Source organism: Gopherus flavomarginatus, chromosome 4 (genome assembly GCF_025201925.1).
Source record: "Gopherus flavomarginatus isolate rGopFla2 chromosome 4, rGopFla2.mat.asm, whole genome shotgun sequence".
NCBI lineage: Eukaryota > Metazoa > Chordata > Testudines > Testudinidae > Gopherus > Gopherus flavomarginatus.
Genome location: NC_066620.1, coordinates 200,461,809 through 200,489,688, shown reverse-complemented (window position 1 = coordinate 200,489,688; position 27,880 = coordinate 200,461,809). Strand labels below are relative to the sequence as shown.

The 27,880-nt window shown below is 43.5% G+C and overlaps 1 protein-coding gene across 4 annotated transcripts; it reads right to left on the bottom strand.

Moving 5' to 3' along the window:
- Positions 1-499: 499 nt before the first annotated feature.
- FAM228B (family with sequence similarity 228 member B) lies at positions 500-27,746 on the bottom strand. Of its 4 annotated transcripts, none has more exons than XM_050950917.1 (10): positions 27,663-27,746; positions 26,343-26,456; positions 22,392-22,505; positions 16,301-16,417; positions 13,057-13,131; positions 11,645-11,842; positions 4,657-4,734; positions 3,668-3,755; positions 3,410-3,554; positions 500-1,675 (listed from the first exon to the last, which is right to left on the bottom strand). In XM_050950917.1, the coding sequence occupies exons 2-10, from the start codon at positions 26,367-26,369 to the stop codon at positions 1,570-1,572; spliced, it is 948 nt and encodes a 315-aa protein (XP_050806874.1). In that variant the 5' UTR covers positions 26,370-26,456; positions 27,663-27,746; the 3' UTR covers positions 500-1,569. The 4 variants fall into 4 exon arrangements, with proteins under 4 accessions (XP_050806874.1, XP_050806875.1, XP_050806872.1 ...); XM_050950918.1 differs by having other exon boundaries at positions 27,602-27,694; XM_050950915.1 differs by lacking the exon at positions 27,663-27,746 and adding an exon at positions 27,417-27,582.
- Positions 27,747-27,880: the final 134 nt, after the last annotated feature.

Here is a 27,880-nt window from a genome sequence, read left to right as displayed (position 1 = left end):
GTTGCAAGCAAAATCTTCCTCCTCACATGAAAATCAGGAATGGTAAAAGGGGATTTGTTTTTCAAAGTGTTTGACAAATAGTAACCATGTTATTGCATCCTGAATTTGCCTTGTGGACATTTAAGCATTGCATTCAGTTCCAGACAATGAGTGAATTTGTATCCCACAGGTGCTACAATACCTAATAATGCCTAACAGAGTTTCAAACCTGATTACCAGCCTGAAGGCCCTTTCTTTGCTGGACTTAAGTCAGACCCTCTGTTACTTTTAACAGTTTTCTGTGGTCCAATTTTTCTAGTCCTAAATAATAATAAAAAAAAAATCTTGGCAGCTTTTGAGAGATTGTGTCTATCTAATTGATGGGAATCATGTTTGTTTTATACATCTTAAGGGGACAGCATTTTGTTGTGAGACAATAAGGTGTGATTGCCAAACCTTTGCATTTTGTATTTAATCGCAGCCTACCCCTAGTGAGACGGGGTAATGGCCCAATATTTTAAAGGTATTGAAACTATTCAATCTGTAGAATATTGGCAGAAGTTAATACAGCTGGAATGGTTAGTACTGGTCTTCGAGGAAGATGTGCCTTCTACTTCCATGCCTGGTTGGGGTAACTCAATCTTTCTATGACCATTGTTGTTAAGTCATCTCAGTTTGTGCACCTTTGCTTGCAACAAGTCTCCAGCAGAAAGTCATTCAAATGTGGCATGATATTAGTAAGCAAACTTATTTTATACTTCACACGCATACGTTTATTTTCACGTACAAAGTTTTAACAGTGAAGTAAATACCAGCTCAAACAGTTGCTTGAGAATGTTGTTTAACATCTATAGAAGCTACACTTACTTTCCTCCATCAAACTGAGGTTGGCTGGCCAGGGGCACTTTGATTTGCTCGTTGTTCAGACAGAGGATTTGTTTTTGAGATTCTGAAGGTGCCCCATCCTCAGAGTTCTAGCCTACTGGAAAATAAACAAGATCTGGAACTAGTCAGTGAATCCTTCAAGGTCATGGAAAGGACAACCCAGGGACCTGCTTTCCCTAACACGTTTTCACTGCACTTTTTGATATCTGAAGTAAATCAGACCTGGAGTAGTAATAGAGCACCTTATGTAGGAATGTGCAGATTCTAGAAATGTCCTTTTCTGGTCTTGCTTGTTGTCTGTTTAGTTAGGCAGTCTCTGGGATTGTTAAGAAGGCTATATCATGGCTGGGAAGGTAGGGAAAATGTCGGTGATTTATTTCTCTTTTCAATACAAACATTTCACAGCATTGCGATAAACTTCAGTGTTTTGGCACTGTCATCTGTCTCTGTGCAGTGACATTTTTAAATGAAACTCCTGCCATTTTAACTTTCTCAGATTTTTAGTCTGTACAGTATTGTTACTGGGGCTGGAAATCCATGTAGCACAGAGTACTTTGCATTTCTTTGGGTATTGTACTGTTATGGAATTGGCACTTCAGAAAGGAATGGTTAGCAAGCTGGTTTTATTGCATTTTGTCAAGATGACTGGCAAGTGGTCAGTTGCTTTGGCAGAAGGTCCTGGGTGCACATCCCAAATCTAACTTTCTAGTAGATATACATCTCCTCTTTCCAAAGGGTGGGAGGACATGTGCTGTCAGCCCAGGCCTTGAAGTCCAGGGTGCCAGCGTTATGGCTTCTCTTCACCCTTCGCCTTTAACAGAAATCAGATTGGTAACAGCCATTAACATATTGTCACATATGAATGATTGCTCCAAATCAGCAATGCTTCACCTCCAGCTATTAACTGCACTGAGTCATTCTGACAAATGTTCTCTTAACAGGAAAATTGGATTAAGTGAATGAACCTGCCACTACCCACAAATTCTCTCTAAACAGGATGCTGGAATAAAGCTTAGGTACAGTAACAACCCATAGGACTGAGAGCGTGAACCGATGGGAGACATGGTGTGCTGCCCAGTACCAAAGTCTCTATGGCCAGAGGATGGTGACACTGTCCCTAAATCCAAGGAAGTGAGGAGGGAAAATGGAATGGGTGGCAGAGAACTGGAGAGAAGGCAGAAAAAGTGAGGAATGGAAAGCAAACAGCACAGAAACCAATCGAGTGAGATGTAGCAAGGGCTGATCCTACATGAGTCTCTCTCACAGGGACAGGCTCCAGTGCAAAGAGGTGGGGGAGCCATTGTTGTAAGGGTTGCCCATGCAAACCCACACAGAGACAAGGAATAAAACCTCTCACTTGGTTCAGCTTTGCTATCATTGCACATAAGGGGCATGTTTTTCCTTAAGAGGCCTTTGGTGAACCAGCACCAACGGGGAGTTTGAAGAACTGAGTCAAAACCCTTACTAAAAGCTTCCCTTTCCCCATAACTCAGCAGCTGTGCTGATCCACTCCCTTTTTCAGCACAAGGCTCCCCACATGCTCTGCCAGCCCACGGAACACTCTGTACTGATTCCCAGCCCACAGACTGGGGCATGGTGAAGTTGGCATCCACCTCTTAGTATCTTGACACCCACCTGCAGCCTGAGTTAGAATCCTAGAGGAGACCCAGGTTCCACACCTCCCGCTCAGGGTTAGCAGTATTTGCTTTGTCCAGCACATGCGCCCATTACAAAGTTTTCAACAGGTTATAGTTGAACTGTAATAATTTTCTTTGTTTTGCATCTTTCACTACAAAGATACTTATCAGCTGAACTTTAAACCATCTCCTTGCTTACGGCATTTTAAGCATAACTGATGCTTTTCTTAGAGTGCCTGTGATATATGCTTAAAGCCTCCTGGCTCTGTGATGTAGCTTGTTGGTGCAGGATACCCTCACTGGGAGCACAAGGGACAATGCATGGTTGGGGATGGGGGCTGCCAGAAGCAAAAACCTCAAAACTGTCACAACATAATGATCAAATGTAAAACAAGCTGAGTGAACAGCTGTAAATCAGCCACCTTGCTTTGCTCACAAAGAGCCTGACACTAGTGACAGCAGCAAAACTCTGGCTCTTTTAAGAGCCTTCAGACACATCCAGATGAAATCCTCATCTGACTAGCCATCCTCCCCTATCCTGAAGAGGCTAAATTGTAGGTTTGGCCTCCAGGCCTGGCCCTGAGCAATGCAAGAAATGACTCAGCACAACCCATCTCTAGTTCAGAGTTCCCTTGCTCTTAAGACACTGGAACAGGAATTCCAGGTGGGGCCATACGGAGAACCATGCTGTTCCCACCCCCCACTTTCTACATAGATTCACACACCCCTTACTTCTCCAGGAGGCAATCCAGCCCCTTTCACCAGCACTAACTTCTTACAAAATGTACAAAAGTAAGCAGACTCCACCAGTAAAACCACCTGAACTTGCCCTTCCAAGCACTTTGATCTATGACCGGACAGGATGGAGGGTACGTCTATTGCCACTCAGCAGATTTGTTGGACTTTACCTCTTCCTTTGCCGAATCTCACTTTCTATGTATCCTGGGGGTATTTTCAGCCATTCAGCTGCATCCATATTTTGCCGGCCTAAAGGAAGCAATGGCAACTTTGCCTTATATAGGTCGTTCATTTCTTTGGCCGAGTATATCCTTCCTGTGGGGAGTTGAACGGTAACTAATGTGAACAGCAGCACTATTGCTAGCCAGAATGGCTCTCGTTGTGTGAAACACTTTCACGAATTGAAGAATATGGATGATATTACGTACCTGTCTCACATTGCTGGATAAGCCCACCCTCAAGAAATCTTCCTTGTACCTCTTTTAACAGCGGATCGTGTAAAGGTGGAGTTGACACCTATAACAAATGCAGTATTTCATATGCTTGGACTAAGAATAACATTTTAATTTGAGGGGTTCAGAATGGCACAGACAAAAGTTACATCTCAAAACACCCTGTGAGTAGGGAGGTGTCATTAGCTCTACTTTATAGATGGGAAACTTGAGGCACAAATCGGTTAATAACCTACTTTTCAGAGGTGGTAAGGAACCCAGCAATGCTATGGCAAATTGAGAATATAGCCAAAGTCCAGGCCTCCTGCGCTAAGCACCCTCTCATTACCTCTCCCATGTTCTGCACAAGTTGGGCAGAGTCTACAGGCTGCCCAAAGCATTAGAAATGGGGGTGCTGCTATTGTACCCACTAACAGTATCCATATCTGTGGGCTACAGTCAACTACTTCTGGAGCAATCAGGCTTTTTGTAGGAAACAAAATTCCCACCAAAAACAAGCCACAAGAAATATAGGATTATTCACCCAGCAAGTCAGCCAAACAAGCGTGATTCAGTATTACAAACAAAACACACCCGGCCTACTCTGAGACACACCAAGCCCTGGTCAAAGGACTTTAGCCCAGGTGACCTTTGTAAATTTGAGTAAAACTGTAAAACAAAAACTCTTCTGAAATATTTAAACTTACCCAGCTAACTACTGAGTTTAATATGGAAGGAATGGGGGCCTGCTCTCCTGCTTCCACTGAAATCAACTGTCAAATTCTCCTTGACTGCAATGGCAGCAAGATTGGGACTCAGTTTTCTAAACTAATGCAAGTGGAACCACCTGAGCCAAAAGACCATCTTGAGTATCACCAATCCTAAGAGCAACAAATCAGTAACATACACTGGCTGTCTCATTAGCCACTAGACTTTTCTTGATTAGAGGGTGCACCTAAAAGCCAAAAAGCGGCAGTTGGCCGTACCTTCAGATAGGTGGGATGTGTATTCAGGAAGAGAGGGTCGTACTCTGAAGAATCATAATCTTCCAATGCCACCTTACCCTGTGTGGGAAGCAAGCGATAGCTCAGGTCATGGCTGATGCTGCTGATGTAGTGACTGGAGGTAGCAGTGCTGAGGCCTAGCTGGCAAGGTTACATGTACATTTACTGAGTGTCCTGTGGATGGAGGAGTCTGTTGTTTATGCAGCTCTAACTCCTCAGCAGCAGTTTCATGCAATGTTTAGTGCCACCCCTTTGCTTTGTATGTTTGTATTTAATATTTATATCATAGTGGTGCACGGAGGCCTCAGATCAGGCTCAGCATTGTGCTAGGCGCTGTATAAATATGTACCCCGTTATGTCCCTGCCCTGGAGAGCTTACAGTCTTTCATGGCTAGTCCCTTGTACAAGCGTAAATGGAAGCACAGGCATAGTTTGACGTCTATGCTATTCTCTGAAGCATCGGCGCACAGTTCCCTCCATGTCCCTGCCACACTGTTCAGGTGCAGCGGAGACCCCCCCCCCCCCGGCCGTAGCTTAGCAGTGCAGCAGGAGATGGAAGTGACATCCACTGCTGCTGAAGAGCTGAGAGGTTTGAAAAGACAGAGCACCTGATACCGGTGCAGCTGAGCAGACCCTTGTCTTCAGCCAAATGTGGCCTGATGGAAGCAGAGCCGCTTCTGTCTTCGGGCCATGATTGGCCATGTCGCCATTCATCCGCCACCCCTGCTCTTGGTTGTGGGACTGGCGAGGAGGGGGGAGGTGAGAGAGTGGGGAGAATGGAAGTCAGGGGAAGGCTGTCTGGTGGGATGGGATAGGGGGGAGAAGGGGAAGAGATTGGAGGGCCAATGGGGGGACAGGGAGAGGGGGAAACGTTGGCAGAGCCAGAGGGGGGAGGGAGGAGTGAAGCTGTGGGGAGAGAGCTGGCAGGGATCTGGGGAGAGAGAGAGACCGAGATGGGGGCACTTGGAAGGTCGGGGAGGGGAGAGACCAGAGGACGAGAGGAGGAGGCTGGATGAAAGGGGGGAAGGGAGGGAGTGACTGATAGAAGTGAGGGAGAACAGAGGGATGGAATGGGCAAGAGGGGGGGACAAGTGGTGTGCGGCAATAGGAGAGTGATAGAAGAGTGAAAGGGAAGGGAGGAAGCATGAGGGGGGTGGGAAGGGGTGGGGGAGCCTGAAGGAAGACGCAGGAAAATGGAGGGAGAAGGATGGAGATGAAGAGGGGCATCAGGTTGATGACAGAGGGGCAGTGAGGGGGGGAGGCAGGGGGGCCAGGAGAAGGGGAAGACTAATGGCAGGGAGAGAAAGGCAGGAAGAAAGAAATGGCCAAAAAGGGAGAAAACATCAGAAAAAGAAAGCTTTAAGGTGAGCCAGCATCAGGGATTTTATCTACGCCACAGAAAAGTATCAGTCTCTCAAAATGATTCACAAATGGATACAATGAATGCGTATTAATACCCCACTGCTACACAGGCCCATGCACTCAGGTAACCAAGAATTGGAGGATTTTAGAGGGTTCACAGCCACAGGTTGTAGGGTAAGGCTGAAGCCCGCAAATTCATGATACAAGAGGGGATCTGGGCTTTTCACTGAGGAAAATGTGCCCTGGATTCCCTGAGAACTCCAGGAAGTGGTGAAATGGTGACACCTGCCTGGGGGGTCATGATATGTTGGTAGGTTACTTACATCATCTTACTCAGAGCAATGGCTCAGGGGCCTCAGCTTTTCCACCACACTTCATATTTTCCTTCCAAGGATTTCAGTGTTTTACAAGAAACACCCCCCACCCACGATAAAGCAGATTATATAAGCCTCACTCCACACACCACTGCCAGGCAGCCCCCTCTATAGCACAGTTTACAGGCATGGAGAATACTATACATAGCTGAAACTGTAGGGTGGAAGAGAGATAGGCAAGGTGGAATTGCCTCACTTGGAATTTGACTAAGATACTCTAATTTTGAAGAAAAAGGTCACGGTATCTTTAACAATCTCAAGTAGCCAGGGTCTCATTCAGTAGCATGGGGAACTGAAGCCACCATGACTTAGCGAGAAAACTGCCAGCAACCAAGTAATAAACACCACTTTCTGCAGCACTTGGGTGTTTCTTGGAGGCGTCCCATCCACGTACTGACCCAGCCCAGCTTGTGAGATCCTACTGGATCACAGTCTGAGCTTGGCTGGCTGCAAACCTGATATGGTATCTACAGTTCTGAATCCCATGCCTTCAGTAAAAAGTCTGACCAGGCCCTTCATCCTTCCAAAATAGATAAACGGCGTTCCATGCTGTGTGGGATGTTCTGATTAAACCTTAGAAACTGAAGTTCTGTTTGCTCTGTGTTGACTTTTAAAGCTTCCATGTCACTTTTCACATGCATCTCAAACTCCATGACCAAAGTTTCACCACTATAGCACAGTGTGCCTATTGCTCTCACACCCAACTGGCTACATTCCCATGATGCTGTATGGGTAGAACTTCTAAAAGACTTGTTTCCTTTGACCGAGAAGACATTTTATAAACATAAATGATTATTTCACCAGTGATAGATGATGTGACTGTTCTGTTTTGTGCATTGAAGTTACGTATGAAGGATGACTGGAAGGAACCCCATAGATCATAAATTCCAATATCCTGCTGTGCAAGCAACGCAGTCATTTAATCCTGCTCATAAACTTCTCAAGCCGTGTCTTAATACTCACTGTTTGCCCCCACCAGCCCTACTGGGAGGCTGCACCAGAACCTTCCTCCTCTGATGGTTAGACACCTTCTTCTAATTTCCAGCCTAAATTTACTCATAGCCAGTTTATATCCGTTTGTTCTTCTGTCAACATTGTCCTTTAGTTTAGATAGTTTTACCCTCCTTGGCATTTACCTCCCTGATGTATTTATAGAGAGCAATCATATCCCCCCTGAGCCCTCATTTTGCTAGTGTACATAAGCCAATCTCTTTTAGTCTGCTCTCATAAAATATGCTCCCCATTCCCCTGATGATCCTAGTACGCCTTCTCTGCATCTATTTAAATTTATCTTTCCTGAACATGAGTGACCAGACCTATACACATTATTCCAGACGAGAGCTTACCAATGCCTTGTTCAATGCCATTAATACGGCTCTCTCTCTACTGGGCATTTTTCTTTCTTATGGCCACATTACATTGGTGGCTCATAGTCATCCTGTGACTGAGTAATACACTCAGGTCTTCCTCTGCCTCTGTTGTTTCTAACTGATGAGGCCCCAATTTACAGCAGAAATTCTTATAGTCTCTACATGCATTACCTTGAACTTTGTACTTTTTAATTTCATCCCCTTTCTATTGGTCTGGTGATCTAGGTCATCCAATTCTTCCTGTATCATTTTGCAATACTCCTCTGTATTGACAATGCTTCCCAACTTTGTGTCATCAGCAAATTTCATTAGCACACTCCTACTTCTTGTGCCAAAGTCATCAAAGCAAATATTAAATAAGATCAGTCTCAAGACCCATTGACACTTGAGGAACTACACTAGTAACCTCCCTCCAGCCCAATAGTTCTCCATGGCATGAATACTGTGTGCAAATGTGATTGCCCCCATCTCAAAAAAGATATATTGGAATTGGAAAAGGTTCAGAAAAGGGTAACAAAAATGATTAGGGGTATGGAATGGCTTCCGTATGAGGAGAGATTAATAAGACTGGGCCTTTTATCTTGGAAAAGAGATGACTAAGCGGGGATATGATAGAGATCTATAAAACCATAACTGGTGTGGAGAAAGTAAATAAGGAAGTGTTATTTAATCCTCCTCATAACACAAGACCTGGGGGGTCACCAAATGACATTTATAGGCAGCAGGTTTAAAACAAACAAAATGAAGTATTTTTCCATACAACACACAGTCTGTGGATGTTGCCAGAGGATGTTGTGAAGGCCAAGACTATAACAGGGTTCAAAAAAGAACTGGATAGGTCCATCAATGGCTATTAGCCAGGATGGACAGGGATGGTGTCTCTAGCCTCTGTTTGCCAGAAGCTGGGAATGGGTGACGGGGGATGGATTGCTTGATGATTACCTGTCTGTTAATTCACTCTTGGGCATTGGCCACTGTCAGAAGACATGATATTGGGCTAGATGGACCTTTGGTCTGACCCAGTATGGCCGTTCTTATGTTCTCCTTTCAGCCCAACCCATTGTTATCTTGTTTTAGCCAGTTCCTTACCTGTCTCTTCCATCTTAATTAATAATTTCATAGACTCAGACTCATAGACTTTAAGGTCAGAAGGGACCAATGTGATCATCTAGTCTGACCTCCTGCACAAAGCAGGCCACAGAACCCTACCCATCCACTTCTATAACAAACCCCTAACCTATGTCCGAGTTACTGAAGTCTTCAAATTGTGGTTTGAAGACCTCAAGCTGCAGAGAATCCACTAGCAAGTGACCCGTGCCCCATGCTGCAGAGGAAGGCGAAAAACCTCCAGGGCCTCTGCCAATCTGCCCCGGAGGAAAATTCCTTCCCGACCCCAAATATGGCGATCAGCTAAACCCTGAACATGTGGGCAAGACTCACCAGCCATTGTAATAGGCATCAAATGCTTTATTGAAGACCAGACATTAGATCTACTGCATGTCCTTCCTCTTTTAAAATAATTTATCTTACACAAGATAGATATCTAGTTAGTGTGGCACATCCTACCTTTGGGAAAACCATGCTGAATTTTATTCCATTTTCCATTTACCTCCATATCTTTAATTACGCCTTCCTTCAGAATTTGTTCTAATACCTTGCATACTTATTGAGGTCAGATTAATTGGTCTATAGTTGACAATGTCCCTTTTTGCCCTTTCTTTAATATAAGTATTACATATGCTATTCTCCAGTCATATGGTACCATCCCAGATTTGATAGGTTTATTAAAAATCTTTGCTATCTGACTAGCACTCTCATGTGCCAGTTTTTTCAGTATTCTGGGATGGAAATTATCCAATTCCTCTGATATGAGCGCAGTAAACTCTTATGAGTTTTGCTTTCATCTCTCATGTGGTAAGTTCCATTTCTATGCACTTATTCCCATCAGCCATTCTACCTTCGCCCTAATGCTCTATATCATCATTTTGTGCCACATGTATATCATCCTTAATCTCCACCCTATCCTCCCTGCACAGAGGCCCATTTCTTCCTTTCTTGTTCTCTTTTCATTTTTATGTCCAAAGAATCTTTCATTATTTGTATTAAATCCTTTTGCAAGCTCTAACTCAGCTTGCTTTTTGGCTATTCTCACTTTATCCCTTCATTTTTTGACCACCAAGACATACCATATATACTCGTTCATAAGCCAAATATTTTTGGTAAAAAAGTGACCCATCAAAGAGCAGGGGTCGGCTTATAAACGGGTCTACACCAAAATTTGATGATTTTAAAACTCTATGAAATCATTGAATTGAATATCTAATACATTGTCATTTTTGTTTACCTAGAGCGTCTGCAGGCATGGAGCCCATCAGCTCGCTGAGGCCACGATTCGCCATTCCCAGACAATGGGAGCGGCAAACTGCAGCCACAGGGAGCGGAGGGGCTCTGTATCTGTGAATACTCCAGGTAAACAAAACGTCAAGGCCCACTAGAGGCTTACCCCAACAGGCCAGGTGCCAAAGTTTGCCAACCTCTGAAATATAGGGTCGGCTTATGAAAGGGTCATACAGTTTTTCCTATTTTTACCTAACCATCTTGGGGAGGTCGGCTTATAAACGAACAGGCTAATGAACAAGTATATACAGTAAGTTTCTCTTTTGATCAATCCTTTCTTCTATTCTTTTTAGGGTCTTTGCTTACTCCTAATATCCTTTTTGAGGTGATTATTCATCCAATTAGGTAGGGCAGCACTCCAGACGAGTTTTTCCCCCTTGCTTGGGACTCAAATTCCAAATAGTTTTTGCACCCTTGACTTTAAGAAAGTCCAAGCCTTCTCCACATTTAAATCCCTGAGCTCTTCAGTGCAGTTGACTTTACTAATTATGTTTCTTAAAGTCTCTTGAGAAACCTTAGTTACTGACCTGTTTTTAATTATCCTTCCTTTTAATTTAAACTGACTTAATTTGTGATCACTTGATCCAAGGTTATTTTCTACAGTCAACTCTTTTATGACGTCTTCAATACTTATCAAAATTAAGTCTAAAATAGCATCATTTCTTGTTGGTTCAGTCACTATTTGGTGAAGAAATCTGTCCTCTATTACATCTAGTTCATGAACCAGAGAATGACTTTAGCAGTTTTCTATTAAGAGACACTCAAGTATAACTCTAGCAGCAGCTGTCCTGCATGTTCAAAGTGCTCACTAGCAGTGTGAACTTTACAAAAGAATGACATTTTCTACCCTGAGCATGATTAGTTTTGAGTATTAAATCACAGGAAACAAGGCACTCAAGTTACTAAGTGTTTTTTTCAGTAAATTGGTAATGTCACTCCACTTTGAAAATTCTGTTAAGATACTACATTGGCACCACCTCAGCCTGTGGTCCTACTGCTTCACAGGACAGGTAGAACACAGAAGTGAGTGCTTCCCCATGCTGCTCTGACAATGTGCTGCAAAACCATCCTGGAAAAACTCTTGAGAGGTCAGAGTATAGTTCAGTCTCTGTTGACCCATTCAGTCCTTGACTTCTTCTGCGGAGGACTGTTTAGCATATGGTTTTCACGCTAAACGTTTCATAGCCCATTGAGTAAACCCCACCGTTTTCTCATTACAGCAAATCCAGTTTGGAACCATTTCATATGTTTCTGGTACACTGGACAATCCAATCATTACCTGAACACAACAGCTGTTAGTTTAAACCACAATTATGTTGTTAGCAAGAAAAAAAGATCAAGTACAAACAAGACTAATGCAGATCCCATGGCTATGCCACATTGTATCAATTAAAAGGTCAACAATGGGTGGTTTTGCCAGCAACCCTCAATGTGCAACCCATACAATGATAAAATCATTACGGATACCTTCTTATTACAGTAGTTTAAATATAGAGCGAGCTGCTTTCGTTTCCTTTCCTCTATTTCTTCACTTGACTGGCTGTCAACTTTGTCCTCAATTTTCTGCAGCAGCGGCTCTGAAACACACTCCAGCCATTTCTTGTACTGGATCTCCTTCTTTCTCAGCTCTAGGAAATCTCTGTGTCTCAAATACTTGTCCACCTCCTACATTACAGAGAGGCAGAGGATATTAATGTTTTTATGTAACCTATTAAGCACTCATCTTTCAGAGATGAGAAGGTCTATACAGAAAACAGAGTCCAGATGTGGTGGGGTGAACGGAAGAGTAGGTGGAAATGGGCAGTTAAGTGACCAAACAGAAAGACCAAATATAAATATCGATATTTTAAGCAAGAGACTGGTTGTAAGCCCATATTTAGGGTCCCATCTTCAGTGCATCCTCCTTTCAGAGGCCTGTGTGGTGGCCTAGCAGAAGGGGGAAAGGGTGGTGCCAAATAGGCTGGGAATCAATAGCAAATTCAGCATTAAGCACAGCAGTAATTTACCATAAAGTTTTAATCTCTTTCCCAGAGCATCAGGCCACAGGGAGTATGGGGCTGCAGGGCAACATGACGTGCAAGGGACTGTGTTGTAGCATAGAAGGGAAAAGCCAGAAATATGGGGGCAAGTGAATACAGAGAGACTCAGTGGGGTACAGGAGAACTGTGGGCAGGGACATGGAAGAATGCCCACCCTGACTAGTTAGGGCTGGGGGATAAAGTGTCAGCACCCCACATCCAAAGGGATAGAAGAGGGTGAGCTAAGTCCTCTCTGAGCAGCGAAAAGGCAGGCTCGTATTTCTGTATGCATATTTCAGATTAAACGTTGAATCTGAAATGATCCCATACCCCAAAAGGTGGAAAAATCAGAGGGCAGGTGAAAAACATCTCATGGTTTTTAAGCCAATCTTATGATCCGGGAGTCTAACATGATCATGGAATGCTAGGGATTGGCACCATAGCAGCAGGAGCTATGAGTGTCCAAGAGGACAGGTAAATCTATAGCAGCAAAAATGAAAACCTGGCAGTCTATGGAGAAAGAAGCACAGAGGAAGACATGGGTCATAACATCAGATCTCAGGTAGCTATAGGTAAAATGACACTATGACTTCCAGTGAGGAAAGAAAGGCACAAGGACTCAACTAAAGATATGGGGTCTAAGATACAGTGATGAAAATCTATTTTCTCTGATTCACAGTGGAATATTTGAGAGCAGAATTTGGCTCAAAGGTCACATATCTTGAGATAACTGGTCTTATGATACTATCAGCTACTGACATTTTACCATCAACTGTTGATGGGCACAGAGATTTTGACACCCACATGTTTTCTTGTGTAGTCATCAGGATATGGTGAAAAGGACAAATATATGTTCCTTACCTTAACAAAATAATTTTCTCTGTCCAAGATGGACTGGGTAGCAGCAATAATATCTTGGCCTTCATTAGATATTGCCTAACAAAATATCAGCAAAACCGGGAAGTAAAACTGCTGAATAAAAAATAGTCATTAGAATTAACTCTGATTTCAAAATAATCAGTATCAGTAAAGTAGATTAAGTTCTTTGATCAGCAAAGATGGAAGGGCTGGTGGCACTCTTAGGCATTTAGATGCTCAGATAAGCATGGGAAGGAAAAGCAGATAAGATAAAAGAGCAAAGATAGCATCAGTTCAAGCATGAGAAAGAATATGGCAGAACTCCCTCCTGAGAAGAAAACCTCCTAGGACGATTTAATCTTACACTGCACTTCCATTTTCCCTTCCCAGTTTATTAACCCCTCTGTATTGTAAACCCCAAATATTTATTTACACAAACAAGTTTCCCTCCATACTTCCCAACTAAACACCCACCATCTCTAAACTCAATCCACAGCCTTGAAAGTAAGAACAGGAAAGAGCTATTATCACCACATTGTCAATTACAGCACACGGAAACTTTTAAAAAAAAGTTTAAATTTGTAACCTTCAATTGAACTGATGTTCTCAATCTAGTTTTTAAATAAAGAGTTCCTAAGGCCTAATCTAGTACCACAACCAATGCAAGTACCCTTATTAGCAGTCTCAGCAAGGAGGCCACGGAATGAACGCACAACAGAGACTGAACAAATCTCTCACTCATAGAGGTGCTCCCTCCAGAGCATGATTGAGGCACACAGGCGAGGAAGCTATGGGATAGTCAGAGGACTCTGGTCTCCGGGACTGGCAATCTCCATCACCTTTTACAAGTACTGAATTAATTTAAAAAGAGAAAGTAATTCTATATTTTACAGGAAAGATTCTAACAGCAAACTTTAAATTTCACCTTTAAAAATATATGATAAATGTTTCACATTTCAGTGAACTGGTCAGTTTCAGACCCAAACTGCACAGGGTACTGTGCGTAAGGGCCATAGCTGTGGTAAGGGGCTAAAGGCTGGCCTACACTGGACAAGTCGCCCCAGTGTAATTGAATTGATTTTAAGTTGAGTTAATTTCATTGATGCAAACTGCTTGTGTAGATACACACAAACTGATTGAAACCTCACTTACATTGACTTTGCTTAAACCAACCTACTTAAGGCTTAAATTAACCTGATATTCCCAAGGTTCTACCAGTTTAAGTGTATTTACATTAAGGGTTTGCACCAGTATAACCTGATCAATTTTAAATCATTGTAATTAGTCCAGAACAACACTTTGAGTGTAGACCAAAGCCAGAGAGAAGCTGAAATGTTATTATTCTTCACTCACCTTCCTGCCTTTCATTGCTACTGCAGATGATTTCACAAGCCAACTCTATTGCAATACCCATGCTCGAGAGCACCATTTAAGAATGAAGTTTTAGTCTTAACTTAGAATTTCCTGTGTTATGTTTGTTTACCCCTAATGTGCTGATGGTACCACATCATTGATGGAACACAGCTGGTGTTTGGAGCTTGCCTATGCAAGTAAAGAAAGAGCCTCCTGTAGTAAGAGGAGGCCCTGAGATATAAACCTTGGTATCAGAGGCCTGGTATGAGGCCTAAGGCCTGAACTAAAGTAATGGTCAAGACTTTGCTAACATAAAGCAAAGTTAAGCTCTGAGCCAGAGGCAGGCCCTGCTCACAGAAGCTGGCAAGGAAAGGGCTGATGCTGCAAAAAGATACGTACCTAAAAGGTACTGAACACTAGAGATCAGAACATTCATATACTTGCACATTCCACACAGATAACAAGGAACAGGCTGACCCATCCCAATAACAGGGCCAAAAGGGTAATATGATGGATAGAGTTGTTTTGTTCGAACCAACGTGTACAAGGTGAGAGGCGGTACCTTACTACGTAGAGGGGTTGTATCTTGCTACGTAGAGGGGTTGCACCTCATACGTCAGGAGTGATGTGTAGCTTGTTTGTACCTGTGTATAAGAATGCATCCCTGGGGCAGTGTCTTTGTCCAGCCGAGGGGGCAGTGGAAAGTCCCGCCACTGACTGAGCTGAGTCCACTGCCAGGGGGCACATACTCATAGTACGTCCTGTAGAGTAACAATCTAGAGGGAACTATTATTGTGCTTTGTTTGACAATAAACCTGGCCGAAGTGCCTTCGTACCTTACTAGACTCTGTGGTCATTGGGGGTTCTCTTCGGGTCTGCTATGTCAGCTATCTTCGAAGAGCTGGGACAGCACACAGAGGGAACACATGCACGCAGCCAAGTGATATCAACATTGAACAGAGCAGAGTACCACACCGGTAGGCATCTGACAACACTGGTGACCCCGACGTGATGCTCCCACCTTCCATGATTCTGCAAAGTTCTATATTATTTTACATCCCAATGTGTATAAATCTGTTTCTTCATTTTTCACTTTGCAAAACCACACTATGTAGTTTTAAAAGACCCCTGGCTCACCCGTGTAGACTGGTGTCATGCTTCAGCAGGGTTCTCTTACTGAAGTGATATCAGCAGAAAAATGCATGGAGCAGGAGTCAGAGCCAAGGAGCAGCAACCAGAGGCAACCAAAGAAAAACTACTCTATATTTCATAATAAGCTGAATGGCCCTTTTACCTTGGTTATTTGGGGCATTCAGTATGTTACACTAAACCTGACAGACCTGTATTATATAACTGCAGGCCACCTTAAATAATAACTTACAGAGCTCTTCTCAATTCAAATACTAAATATATCTATATAGCACCATTAAAATGCAGCTACCTCTGGTGTGGCGGGCAGCAACTAACACTCACACTGTACAACAGTAAAGGGATGGAAAATGTTGCCCAAGGAAGACAAACTTCTCTTACAAAAACTCCTGTCTCTTATTAAAAAAAAAATGCCGAAAAAAAGCAGACAAGATCCCAGTTATTAAAGTCTTATCCAAAACACCCACTCACAGGAGACTGCATGGAATTGAAAGGATCTATCACAGGACGATGATGATGGGGCCAAGTGAATCATGCAGAGCCTCAGGCTGCAGGGAACCATTTCAAACTAGATGCTTTGACTAAGTTACCTTTCCACCCCAAAACACTTCTCACTTGGTAACTTTTTGTTACTCTTCCCAAAGGTGGCAAACCACTAGGTATTGTCCATACAGCAGAAATGTTACAGGACATTGCATTTAATTACTTTTTCCTCATCCCTGCAAAAATACAGCTTCTGTCCTACCTGCACTTGAGAAAACCGCTTCTGTGTTAGCCAATCTTCACAAGCTTTTTTCCTTTCAGAAGCACTTCTGCCAAAAGTGCTTGGGGATCTGCTCCTAGCCAGGGAAGAGGTGACCCTCTGCAGAGATTTTAACAGAAGGAAAAAAACAACAGTTTTGGTTTGCAAAAATCACACTGCTCATCCTTCCACCTAGGTCCAAATTCCAATTCCTCTACAACCTGGGGCATAACTATAGCACTTTTCACCCCCAAAGGATCCCCAGCTTCACTAACCACCGCTGTGCAAAGAGTCTTGCAGCACCAGTTAAGCAGTGCACAGCAATGGTTTAGGACAGGAAGTTTAGAATACCTTATCAAGCTGAAACAGCCACAAATAGAGTTAGGCAGAATTTTATTACCCAAACTGGAATCTGGCAGGACCCACCCCTATTCCCGCAGAAATAGCCACGACATATCTAATGTCCATACAGAGCTGGGTCTTTGGTCTTTGGTTTTACATCTCTTCCAACAGCGCAGTTGCCCCAACACCAAGCCAAGGTGCTGGCTGATCTGGAAGACTCAGTCAACAATACCACTTTCTGCAGCATGCTGGGCCAAAGACATTCCTGCTCTAGCTTTACTGTATTTGGCCCACTAGGTTTTCCTTGGAGTTCTCCCATCCAAGTATTGACTAGGTACATCCTAGATATTCCACAAAACAAGGTGCTAAGGCTGCAGATGTAACCAGAAAAACCCTTCTGTTGATTGGCAATGAGCATGAAGAAAGAACTACCATGCTGGCTAGGATCTGGGAGCTGCTTAAATTACTGCCTGGGCCGGGGAGTGAGCACATTTGTTGCCTTCAGTGCAGGTAATGCAGTAGGATTCAGCCAATAGGGAAATGGATAGGGAGGATAGCTCATTAAGAGAGAAAATAAAAAGCATGAGGCTCTTGTAAATCAGGCTCTCAGGAAATACTTGTCTCTCTCCAAGACCAAACAGTGGAAAGGCTTTTGACTGCAGAAGCTTTAAAGACTTTCATCTTAGAGATTCTGGATGCAATGAAGCCTTATTAGTCTGTTGACTCCAGTGAGAGCTGAGAGTACTCAGCAGTTTTGAAACACAGGCTTACGAAGATCTTGGCCAAGATTCATATAATCCCAGTTAGATTATCATGTCCATTCCCAATGTACCATTCAAGATCAGACTGTAGCAAGATCAGACTGTAACAAAACAGTCTCCGTTATTTTTGTCCAGTTTAATTTAATAGATTCATGCAGTGGAGCTGCCACCATTTATCTTGGGAGACTACTGATGGCCCAAAAGACGTCACTTTAAGGAAACATGTCCGGATAGTCTACATTTTGTCTTGACTCAGTTTCATCCCATTATTCCGAGTTATGTCCCTCTACTAGGCCATCCTAAATCTCAGCAATTCCTCTTTCTCCTGGGGATGAGATTCCCCAGGCACAGGAACTGCTGAAGACAGCTGTAACACTACCTCCCAAGAATCCCATCACAAGCCCGAGTAGGGGCTGTGCTGGGGGTAGGAGAGGTGTGCCAGGGCAGGGCTGGGGACAGAAGGGACTCATTGTCCTGCCCAGCACTTCAGCTACATCACCCCCTCTTTGAGTGACCTCACTATGAACATAAGAGCGTAACATAAGAACGGCCATATTGGGTCAGACCAAAGGTCCATCTAGCCCAGTATCTTGTCTTCCGACAGTGGCCAATGCCAGGGGTCCCAGAGGTAATCTTCAAGTGATCCATCCCCTGTTGCCCATTCCCAGCTTCTGGCAAACAGAGGCTGCCCTGACCATCCTGATTAGTAGCCTCCATTAATTAATCTAGATCATTTTTGAACCCTGTTATAGTCTTGGCTTTCACATTCTCTGGCAGAGTTCCACAGGGTGACTGTGTGTTGTGTGAAGAAATACTTCCTTTTGTTTGTTTTAAACCTGCTGCCTATTAATTTCATTTGCTGACCCTTAGTTTTTGTGTTATGAGGAGTAAATGTATCTTTTTTGAGATGAGGCAACCACATCTGCACGCAATAGTCAGGATGTGGGCATACCATGGATTTATATAGAAGCAATATGATATTTTCTGTTTTATTATGTATCCCTTTCTTAATGATTCCCAACATTCTGTTAGCTTTTTTGACTGCCGCTGCACACTGATATGCATCAGGTTAAAATATTTGTCCTTGCTTTCAAAGTCCTACAATATGAAGCCCCAGACTAAATCTAGAGCTTGGTCTCATTTCATGCGCCTTGCTATCACCTCTCCACCAGTGGAGATACCCTTGATACCCTTTTGTCTCCTCTCACAAATGCTTCCATGTCTTCTTCCATTTTGCCCTTTCTTCTTGGAACATCCTCCTCAAACCAGTTTGTCTGGTCACCTCACCCCCTTCTTTCATTCCTCTGTGCTGTTGCGGAGTATGGAAACCTTAGGGAAGGAGAACATGAAGCTGGAGCAGAGGGAAATGATTCCACAAGTGGAACCCTCCTTCTAGATGATGTCATAGTATCCTCTCGCAGTGAGGATATTCCGCCAGGGGAGGGCCCCAGTTAGGAACAGACATGTAATAGTAATGGGGAATTCAATTATTAGAAATATAGGTAATGGGGTTTGTGACGACCAGGAGAACCACATCGTGAATTGTCCACAATGCGTGAAGGTTGGAGACCTCTCCAGACATCTAGATACACTTATGTGCAGTGCTGGGGAGAAGCCACTGACTGCGGTACACACAGGCATCAGTGACATAGGGAAAGGTAGGAGAGAGGTCTTGGAGACCAAATTTAGGCTGCTAGATAAGAGATCAAAGTCAAGGACCTCCACAATAGCATTCTCTGAAATGCTTCCAGTTCAATACACAGGAGAAGTTAGATAGGCAGAAATGTAGTGTCTCAATGAGTGGATGAGACGATAGTGTTTGGTGGAGGGATTTAGGCTTTTTAGGAACCTAGGAAACCTTTTGTGAAAAGAGGAACCTATACAGAAAGAGTGGGCTCCTCCTAAACCAAAATGGAATCAGATTCCTGTAAAATTAAAAAGGACATAGAGGAATTTTTTTAAAAAGGGATGAGGGAAAGCTGACAAGTGCAGAGGAACACACAGTTTAGACAGACATCCCATAGGAGGAGAGGATAGAAGTCGACACTGCTTTAAGTCGATGTAACTTACGTCACTCAGGGGGGTGACTTTTTCATATCATAAGTGACGTAAATTACATTGACTTAAGTGGTGGTTTGTAGACAAGCCCTCAGTTTTAAGTGGAGCACAGAATCTGGTCCAAGAGGTGAATATAGCCGAACCACTCAGTAATAGCGACCATAATGTAATTAAATTTAACATCCTTCTAGGGGGGGAAATATCAAAGAAGTCCACCACTGCAGCATTTAACTTCAAAAAGCAGAACTACACAAAAATGAGGAAGGTAGTTAAACGGAAATTGAAAGAAACAGACACAAGAATTAAATGCCTGCAAGATGCATAGAAATTTGTTAAAAATACCATAACAGAGTCTCAAACTAAATGTATACCAAAAAAAAAAAAAAAGCCATGATGGCTAAAAACATAGTCAAAGAGGCAATTAGAGATAAAAGGGCATCATTTAAAAATTGGAAGTAAAATCCTACTGAGGAAAATAGAAAGGAACATAAATTCTGGTAAGTTAAGTGTAAAAGTTTAATCAGGTAGGCTAAAAAAGTATTTGAACAGCAACTAGCTAAAGACACCAAACCTACTAGCAATTTTTGTTTTTTAAGCACAACAGAAGCAGGAATCCTGCAAAAAAATCAGAGCAGCCACAGGACAACCAAGATGCTAAAGGACTCCTAATGGATGACAAGGGCGGAGGGTGGACAAGGGTGGAGAAGCTAAATGAATTATATGCATCTGTCTTCACTGCAGCCATTCTTTTTAGGTGGCAAATCTGAGGAACAGTCTCAGATTAAGGTGTCAGTAGAGGAGGTTTAGGAACAAATTGATAAATGAAACAGTAATAAGTCACCAGAACTAGATAATATTCACCCAAGAGTTCTGAAGGAGCTCAAATGTGAAATTGCAAAAGTACTAACTGTAGTCTGTAACCTATCACTTAAATCAGCCTCTGTACCAGATGACTGGAGGATAGCTAATGTAATGCTGATTTTTAAAAAAGGTTCTAGCAGTGATCCTGGCAATTACAGGCCAGTAAGTCTAACTTCAGTACATGGCAAACTGCTTGAAACTACTGTAAATAACAGAATTATCAGACACACAGATGAACACAATATTCTGGGGAAGAATCAACATGGCTTTTGAAAAGGGAACTCATGCCTCACCAATCTGTTAGGATTCTTTGAAGGTGTCAACAAGCAAGTGGACAAGGGCAATCCAATTGATACAGTGTACCTGGAGTTTCAGAAAGCCTTTGACAAGGTCCTATACCAAAGGCTCTTGAGCAACATAAGCAGTCATGGGATAAGGGGAAAGGTCCTCTCATGGATGAAATAACTGGTTAAAAGATAAGAAACAGCATAGGAATAAATAGTCAGTTTTCACAATGAAAAGAGGTAAACAGCTGGGTCCTGCAAGGATCTATACTGGGGCTAGTGCTATTCAACATATTCATAAATGATCTAGAAAAAGGGATAAACAGTAAGGTGGCAAAATTTGCAGACAATATTAAATTATTCAAGATAGTTAAGTCCAAAGCTGACTTTGAAGAATTACAAAGAGATCTCACAAAACTGGGTGACTGAGCAACAAAATGGCAGATTAAATTCACTGTTGATAAGTGCAAAGTAATGCATGTTGGAAAACACAATCCCAATTTATATACAAAATAACAGGTTCTAAATTAGTTGTTACTACTCAAGAAAGAGATCTTGAGTCATTGTGGATAGTTCTCTGAAAACATCTGCTCAATATGCAGCAGCAGCCAAAAAAGTGAACAGAATGTTATGAACCATTAGGAAAGGGATAGATAAGTACTTCCTACAACCACATTTTACTATCCCCTCACCTGAGTCATAGTTCAGAATCAAGGATGCATAGACTAGAGCAGAGATCTGCAAATGGTAGATTACGAAGCCTTGTAAAATAGATTGCCAGCTCCCTCCTCTCCCCCCAGCTGACCGCGCTGGCCCCCGAGCAGATTTCTTTCTGCTGTCACCCATTAGCCTCTACAGAGATGTGGCATGTGGGTAGTGCAGTCAGCTGTGCGGAGGGAGGGGACTGCTGGCAAAGAATTCTCCCCTCAACTATGGAACATTTTCCATTTGGTCCAACACAGCCTAAGCCTGCTGAGTTTCAGGGCACACTACAGGGGGTCAGACTGGAGCAGTGGCTCTCAACCTTTCCAGACTACTGTACCCCTTTCAGGAGTCTGATTTGTCCTGGGTACCCCCAAGTTTTACTGCACCTAAAATCTACTTGCTTATGAAATCAGGCATAAAAATAAAAAAAGTGTCACAGCACACTATTACAGAAAAATTGCTTACTTTCTCATTTTACTATATCATTATAAAATAAATCATTTGGAATGTAAATATTGTATTTACATTTCAGGGTATAATATATAGAGCAGTTTAAATAAATCATTGTCTGTATGAAATTTTACTTTGTACTGACTTTGCTAGTGTTTTTTATGTAGCCTATTGTAAAACTAGCCAAGTATCTAGATTAGTTGATGTACCCCCTGGAAGATTTCTGCATACCCCCAAGGGTTTACATACCCCTGGTTGAGAACCACTGGAATGGAGGATGGTCCCTTCCTGACCTTCAGCTATGAGTCTATAAAAAAAAATTTATTCCCCCTGGTTTTAGAAAGCAATAGATATTGTGGTCAATGTTTTTCAGGGTCTCTTTTCTGTTTGGTAATTGTTGGCTGGGAAAGCTGATGAAACTGAGGGTGTTGTGCAACATACTAATTGTGTATGAAAATAACATGAAGGGCCCTCAGAACAACTATGAAGCACTCTCATTGTGTATAAATAAAACAAAACAAAAAAGTAAAGATTGATGGACATGCAGTTGGATGGAAGAATCATTACATCTGATATCATACAGGATGATGCACTTAATTACTCCCTCTGAAAGAGAAAATATACCCAATGTACCTGTAAAGGAGTTGAGGGTTCCTGCATTAGCCAATCTTTTGAAGATTTTCTTTTGCACAGAGTGCTTATTGTTCTGATCTTCTCGGACACTGATGGTGAGATTCCCTGGACAGGCTTAAAATGAGGAAAATACCTGAATATTATACTGTCCAAGCTTACAAGCTCACCAAAAGCAAAATTGCTTACAACAGGAACATAATAACAATCATGTAAGATTCCACCCAGTGTTTGACAAGGAGAGGATGTTTGGGCATGGAAGAGAAGAGAGGTCTGTCCTTGTTGCATGGCTGGGTTCTTCTGTAAGAGAGACCAAAAGGGTCCAGCTGGGAATGATTCTTCACGAGAAGAGAGGATATAAGGATGCAGATTCAGGAAGTCAACCTACTGTAGGTATCTGCGTGTTACAAGGACCAGGAGAGAGAGATAGATGCTGGCTGCACAAGCTTTTCTAAACCTTAAAAAGAGTAAGGGTAGTCTACACTACGGGATTATTCCGATTTTACAGAAACTGGTATTTGGAAACAGATTATATAAAGTCAAGAGTACGCGGCCAAACTAAGCACATTAATTCAGCAGTGTGCGTTCATGTACTGAGGCTAGCGTTAATTTCCGGAGCGTTGCACTGTGGGTAGCTATCCCATAGTTCCCGCAGTCTCCCCCGCCCATTGGAAAACTGGGTTGAGATCCCAATGCATGATGGGGCAAAAACAGTGTCACAAGTGATTCTGGGTAAAAGTCATCAGTCAATCCTCCCTCCGAGAAAGCAACGGCAGACAATCATTTCATACTCTTTTCCCTGGATTGCCCTGGCAGACGCCATAGCATGGCAACCATGGAGCCCGTTTAGCCTTTTTTTCACTCTCACCGTATGTGTACTGGATGCTGCTGACAGACGCGGTACTGCAGTGCTACACAGCAGGATTCACTTGCCTTTGCAAGGTAGCAGAGACGGTTACCAGCCCTATTGCACCGTCTGCTATTTCGGAAATTGGTAAGGACGGTTGCCAGTCCTACTGTACCGCCTTCTGCTGTCATCGGTGCTCCTGGCTGGCCTCGCTGAAGTCAGCCGGGGGCGCATGAACAAAAATGGGAATGACTCCCCAGGTCATTCCCGTCTTTACATTTTGTCTAAAAGTAGAGTCAGTCAGGCCTAGAATATAGGGCAAGCCTACTAAAGAACCAGAGAGGACAGCCGCTCCAGGTTAGAGCCTCAGACATCCCGCAGAAATGATGAGCTGCATGCCATTCTAGGGGGTGCCCCTGCAACAACCCCACCCGCTGCTTCCCTCCTCCCCAACCTGTCCTGGGCTACCATGGCAGTTATCCCCCCATTTGTGTGATGAAGTAATAAAGAATGCATGAATAAGAAACTGACTTTTTATTGAAATAAAATGAGGGGAGGCAGCCTCCAGCTGCTATGATATTCCAGGCAAGACTGAATCTCCATTAGACATTAAAGAGAGGGAGGGAGAGGAGCGCAGCCTCCAGCTGCTATGATATTCCAGGCAGGACTGAATCTCCAGGAGATAAAGCTTAAAGAAGGGAATGACTGGGAGTCATTCCCATTTTTGCCCAGGCGCCCCCGGCCAACATCACCGAGGTCAGCCAGGAGCACTCACGGGATGATGACGACAGTTATCAGTCCTATTGTACCATCTGCCATCGAGGAGAGGAGAGGAGGGGATGCTGCTGTTTAGCGCTGTGGCACCCCGTCTATCAGCAGCATCCAGTGGACATACGGTGACATTGAAAAAAAGTGAGAAACGATTTTTTTCCCTTTTCTTTCACGGGGGGGGGGAGGGGGGAAATTGACGACATATACCCTGAACCACCCGCAACAATGTTTTTGACCCTTCAGGCATTGGGAGCTCAGCCAAGAATGCAAATGGTTTTTGGAGACTGCAGGAACTGTAGGATAGCTTGAGTCCTCTGTCCCCCCCTCCCTCCTTCCATGAGCATCCATTTGATTCTTTGGCTTTCTGTTACACTTGTCACGCAGCACTGTGTTGAGTCCCTGCTGTGGCCTCTGTCTATCATAGCCTTCGAGATTTTTTCAAATGCTTTGGCATTTCGTCTTTTGGAACAGAGTTCTGATAGAACAGATTTGTCTCCCCATACAGAGATCAGATCCAGTGTCTCCTGTACGGTCCATGCTGGAGCTCTTTTTGGATTGTGGGACTGCACAGTCACCTGTGCTGATCAGCGCTCCATGCTGGGCAAACAGGAAATGAAATTCAAAAGTTCGCGGGGTTTTCCTGTCTACCTGGCCAGTGCATCCGAGTTCAGATTGCTGTCCAGAGCGGTCACAATGGTGCACTGTGGGATAGCACCCGGAGGCCAATACCGTCGAATTGCGGCCACACTAACCCTAATCCGACATGGCAATACCGATTTTAGCGCTACTCCCCTCATCGGGGAGGATTACAGATACCAATAGTAAGAGCCCTTTATATCGATATAAAGGGCTTCGTTGTGTGGACGGGTGCAGGGTTAATTCGGTTTAATGCTGCTAAATTCGGTATAAAATCGTAGTGTAGACCAGGCCTCAGGTTGAGATGAAGTCTTAGTCCTCTCTTATACTGTTTCGTTTGGACTCTGACTATGAGAAGCCAAATTCTGGTGTTTGATATTAGTCATGCGCCTATTTGCCTGAGATACTCACAGGTTTTTGAGTTTAGCAGATTCTGGACTGGAGAATGTGATGCCGAACAGAGGCTAGGTCAGGGTCTGCAAGGGCAGGCTGGAAAGAGACAGATCTGGAGTCCTGTGTTTACTTGAAACTAGGATATAGCTTTCCTGATTTTAAGAATAAAATAAACATTTAACATCCACTTTATTTTCACCTGGCAGAGAGAATCGTTTCATCCTCGAGAATAGTCAATGCTGCTTCTATAAGGCTCACTTACCAGTATAAAGGCTGAATATAATGCTAAGTGTATAGTCTAGACTACTCCAGTTAGCACAAGAAATGTAAGGTACACATATAGACCACTGATCAAGCAGGATAGAGACACTAGCTGGCTGTTCTTCCTGATGAGTACAGACAACAGTGGAGTGGGCTGACTATGTTTCCAGAAAACGGTAAGTGATTTTAACTATGTGTTACCCTAACCAGAGGGGAAAGGAGTCAGATTTTCAACCTTACCCTGCTCAAGCAGGAGACAGAAGGAGCAAATTAAACATCCCCTAAGAAGTCAGGGCTCCCACATCTCTTCTCCCACCAAAAGAGACTCTTCTTTCTTCGCAGAATTCATCTGTTTGTATGGATCAGTTTACAACAATTTAAATCAACCCAGACCTAACCAACTATCTACCTTCTTGGTTTTTCCAGGAGTAGCTTTGGAGGATTTGCTGTAAATGACTGACAAACAGCTACTGGGATAAAGCTACATCCTTGCCTAGTTTGCAGGTCACAGCCCCAAAAGTGATATCTATTAATAAGTGCTGTAAACTGACATTTAATCATGGTTTTCAAGGTTAGAGCCTCCAGCACACATTCCTAAGGGTGCACTATTGTGCTATCTCCACAGAAAATGCAATTGCTCATCTCACTTCCCTAGTTATGCAGGTAATTTTGCTGCTACTGTTCAACAGAGTTCCAGAGAGGGGACAATTTCAAAGTCATAGATCTTGTACAGACATATTGCTAGAAGTTGTTAATACCCTTACACTAAAGCTAAGCACTCTCTTTTTATTTTTATTCTGTTTTATTGATTTATTGTTGCCCTTTTTAGAGGGTTTGGGACACCAAAACACAAGAAATACGTTTGGGAGTTCTCAAGTGGATTTCTTATTCCTTTCACAGGGAGGCCTAGCAAATACTACTCAGAAACTAGAGGGAGTCCTGAGCCAGTTATTTCAGATATTATGTACAGTCTCTTATCGTTACACGCTTAGCTCTGACCCTGTCAAGCCCAAGGGATGCTAAAACAAATTTCTCGAGCTACTCACCTGTTCTGGAGCTTGCACATCATACATGCGTTGGGATCCTGGACAGTAAACCCTTATGAGCCAGTCTTCATACAAACTTCCCCTTCTGGCCTCTAGGGACGTTATTGAGTCTGGCTGGAGACAACATTAAAATAAGCATGAGCAAATGAAACTTGAGTGCAGGGAGTACGAAGCATTTAGTTTTCAAACACTGGACAAATCAAACTTGCTGTGATGGAAATGACCAAAGAGTTTCTAAATTCTTAAAGAAGAATAATTACTGTCAATATTTAAACAAATGTCAGTTTCATGGTCAGTTGCTGTCCCTGTAACCTCAAAATCATATGAGTTGCAATCAATCCTGATGTTTCTCAAGTCACTGTATCAGCCTTGGAGATAATTTTACCTAACTACAATTCAAGTGGTCTTCCTATTTTATTCCTTGTCCTACCCTATTGGATAGTGTTCTTGTGCTTTCCTAAACTGTTCTGTCAAGAGCAATATATTTAAGGATGGGTTCCTACACTTGCTAAGGTGACAGGTTACAGAGGAATAGCCGTGTTAGTCTGTATCAGCAAACACTCCTCCTTGTTTTTACATTTGCTAAGTTTCTCTCTTCAGTAAATCACAACTTGTTTCTGTAAAGTCCTTGTCAGCTACAAATCCATTCATGGTCTCCGGCCAAAGGTGAATTTTCTTGGAATGTTTGAGGGGAAATGGTTTAACAATTGCAGTGACTAAGTGTCAGAAAACTAGTATCCTTACCCACATACCTGCAAGTAACATCTGCTCTTACTAAAGCCCATAGAACTGTCTTTATGTGGTGGAGCAGGACATCACTGACCCAGGGACTGGGGAAGGAAGGAAGCAATAGCTGCTTAGTCTCCAGCACCGATACCACTCCCTCTTGCTCAAGAGAGGCAGTGCCAGCAGTGGTTAGAGCAGGGCAAAGGATGCCTGGGATCTACTTCCAGCTCTGATACTGGCTGGGTGTGTGGCTGTGAGCAAATCACTTCCACTCTCTGTGCCTCAGTTTCCCCATCTGTGTAATGAGGCACTTGATCTCTGCGTCCCAAGGCCACGCGCCCTACTCACACATGCAGGGTCCTGCGGGACCAGTGATGGTCTGGGCACAGATGGGGCTCGCCCCTCCTTTGCAGCCGAGCTGCCTCTGGCCTCCATGTCGCCAGGGTAAAGCTCCCCCCGCCCCGCCTGAGGGGAAGGTGTTACCCCCTCTGTGTGCGCGCCGCCAGCCCCAGGAGACAGCTAGGTAGCGTCACCGACAACCTTCACTGAATCCCTCCGCCGGGGAAAATAGTCCCATCTCCTCCCTTTAATCACCTGCAGAGCGGAGGGCGGAGACGAATTCCCTGGCCTCACCGCCCCCGAATAAGGAGAAACAGCCTCACCCAGCCCGAGCGGAGAGCTGGGAGAGTCAGTGATGTACTGCTCGTATCCCGCCGCCTTTGTGATGGTTACGCGTCCCTCGCTCCCACGGCAACTCCAACCAGAGCCTCTCCTTTATGATGGACAGGGCACTTCACCAATCAGAAAAGAAG

Coding starts and splice junctions, on each gene's coding strand:
- FAM228B (XM_050950915.1), bottom strand. CDS start 27,503: ATGGAGGCCAGAGGCAGCTCGGCTGCAAAGGAGGGGCGAGCCCCATCT. Junction 4,735..11,644: donor TAAACTACTGTAATAAGAAG/GTATCCGTAATG, acceptor CTTCCCACACAG/GGTAAGGTGGCATTGGAAGA. Junction 3,756..4,656: donor CACATCCCACCTATCTGAAG/GTACGGCCAACT, acceptor CATTTGTTATAG/GTGTCAACTCCACCTTTACA.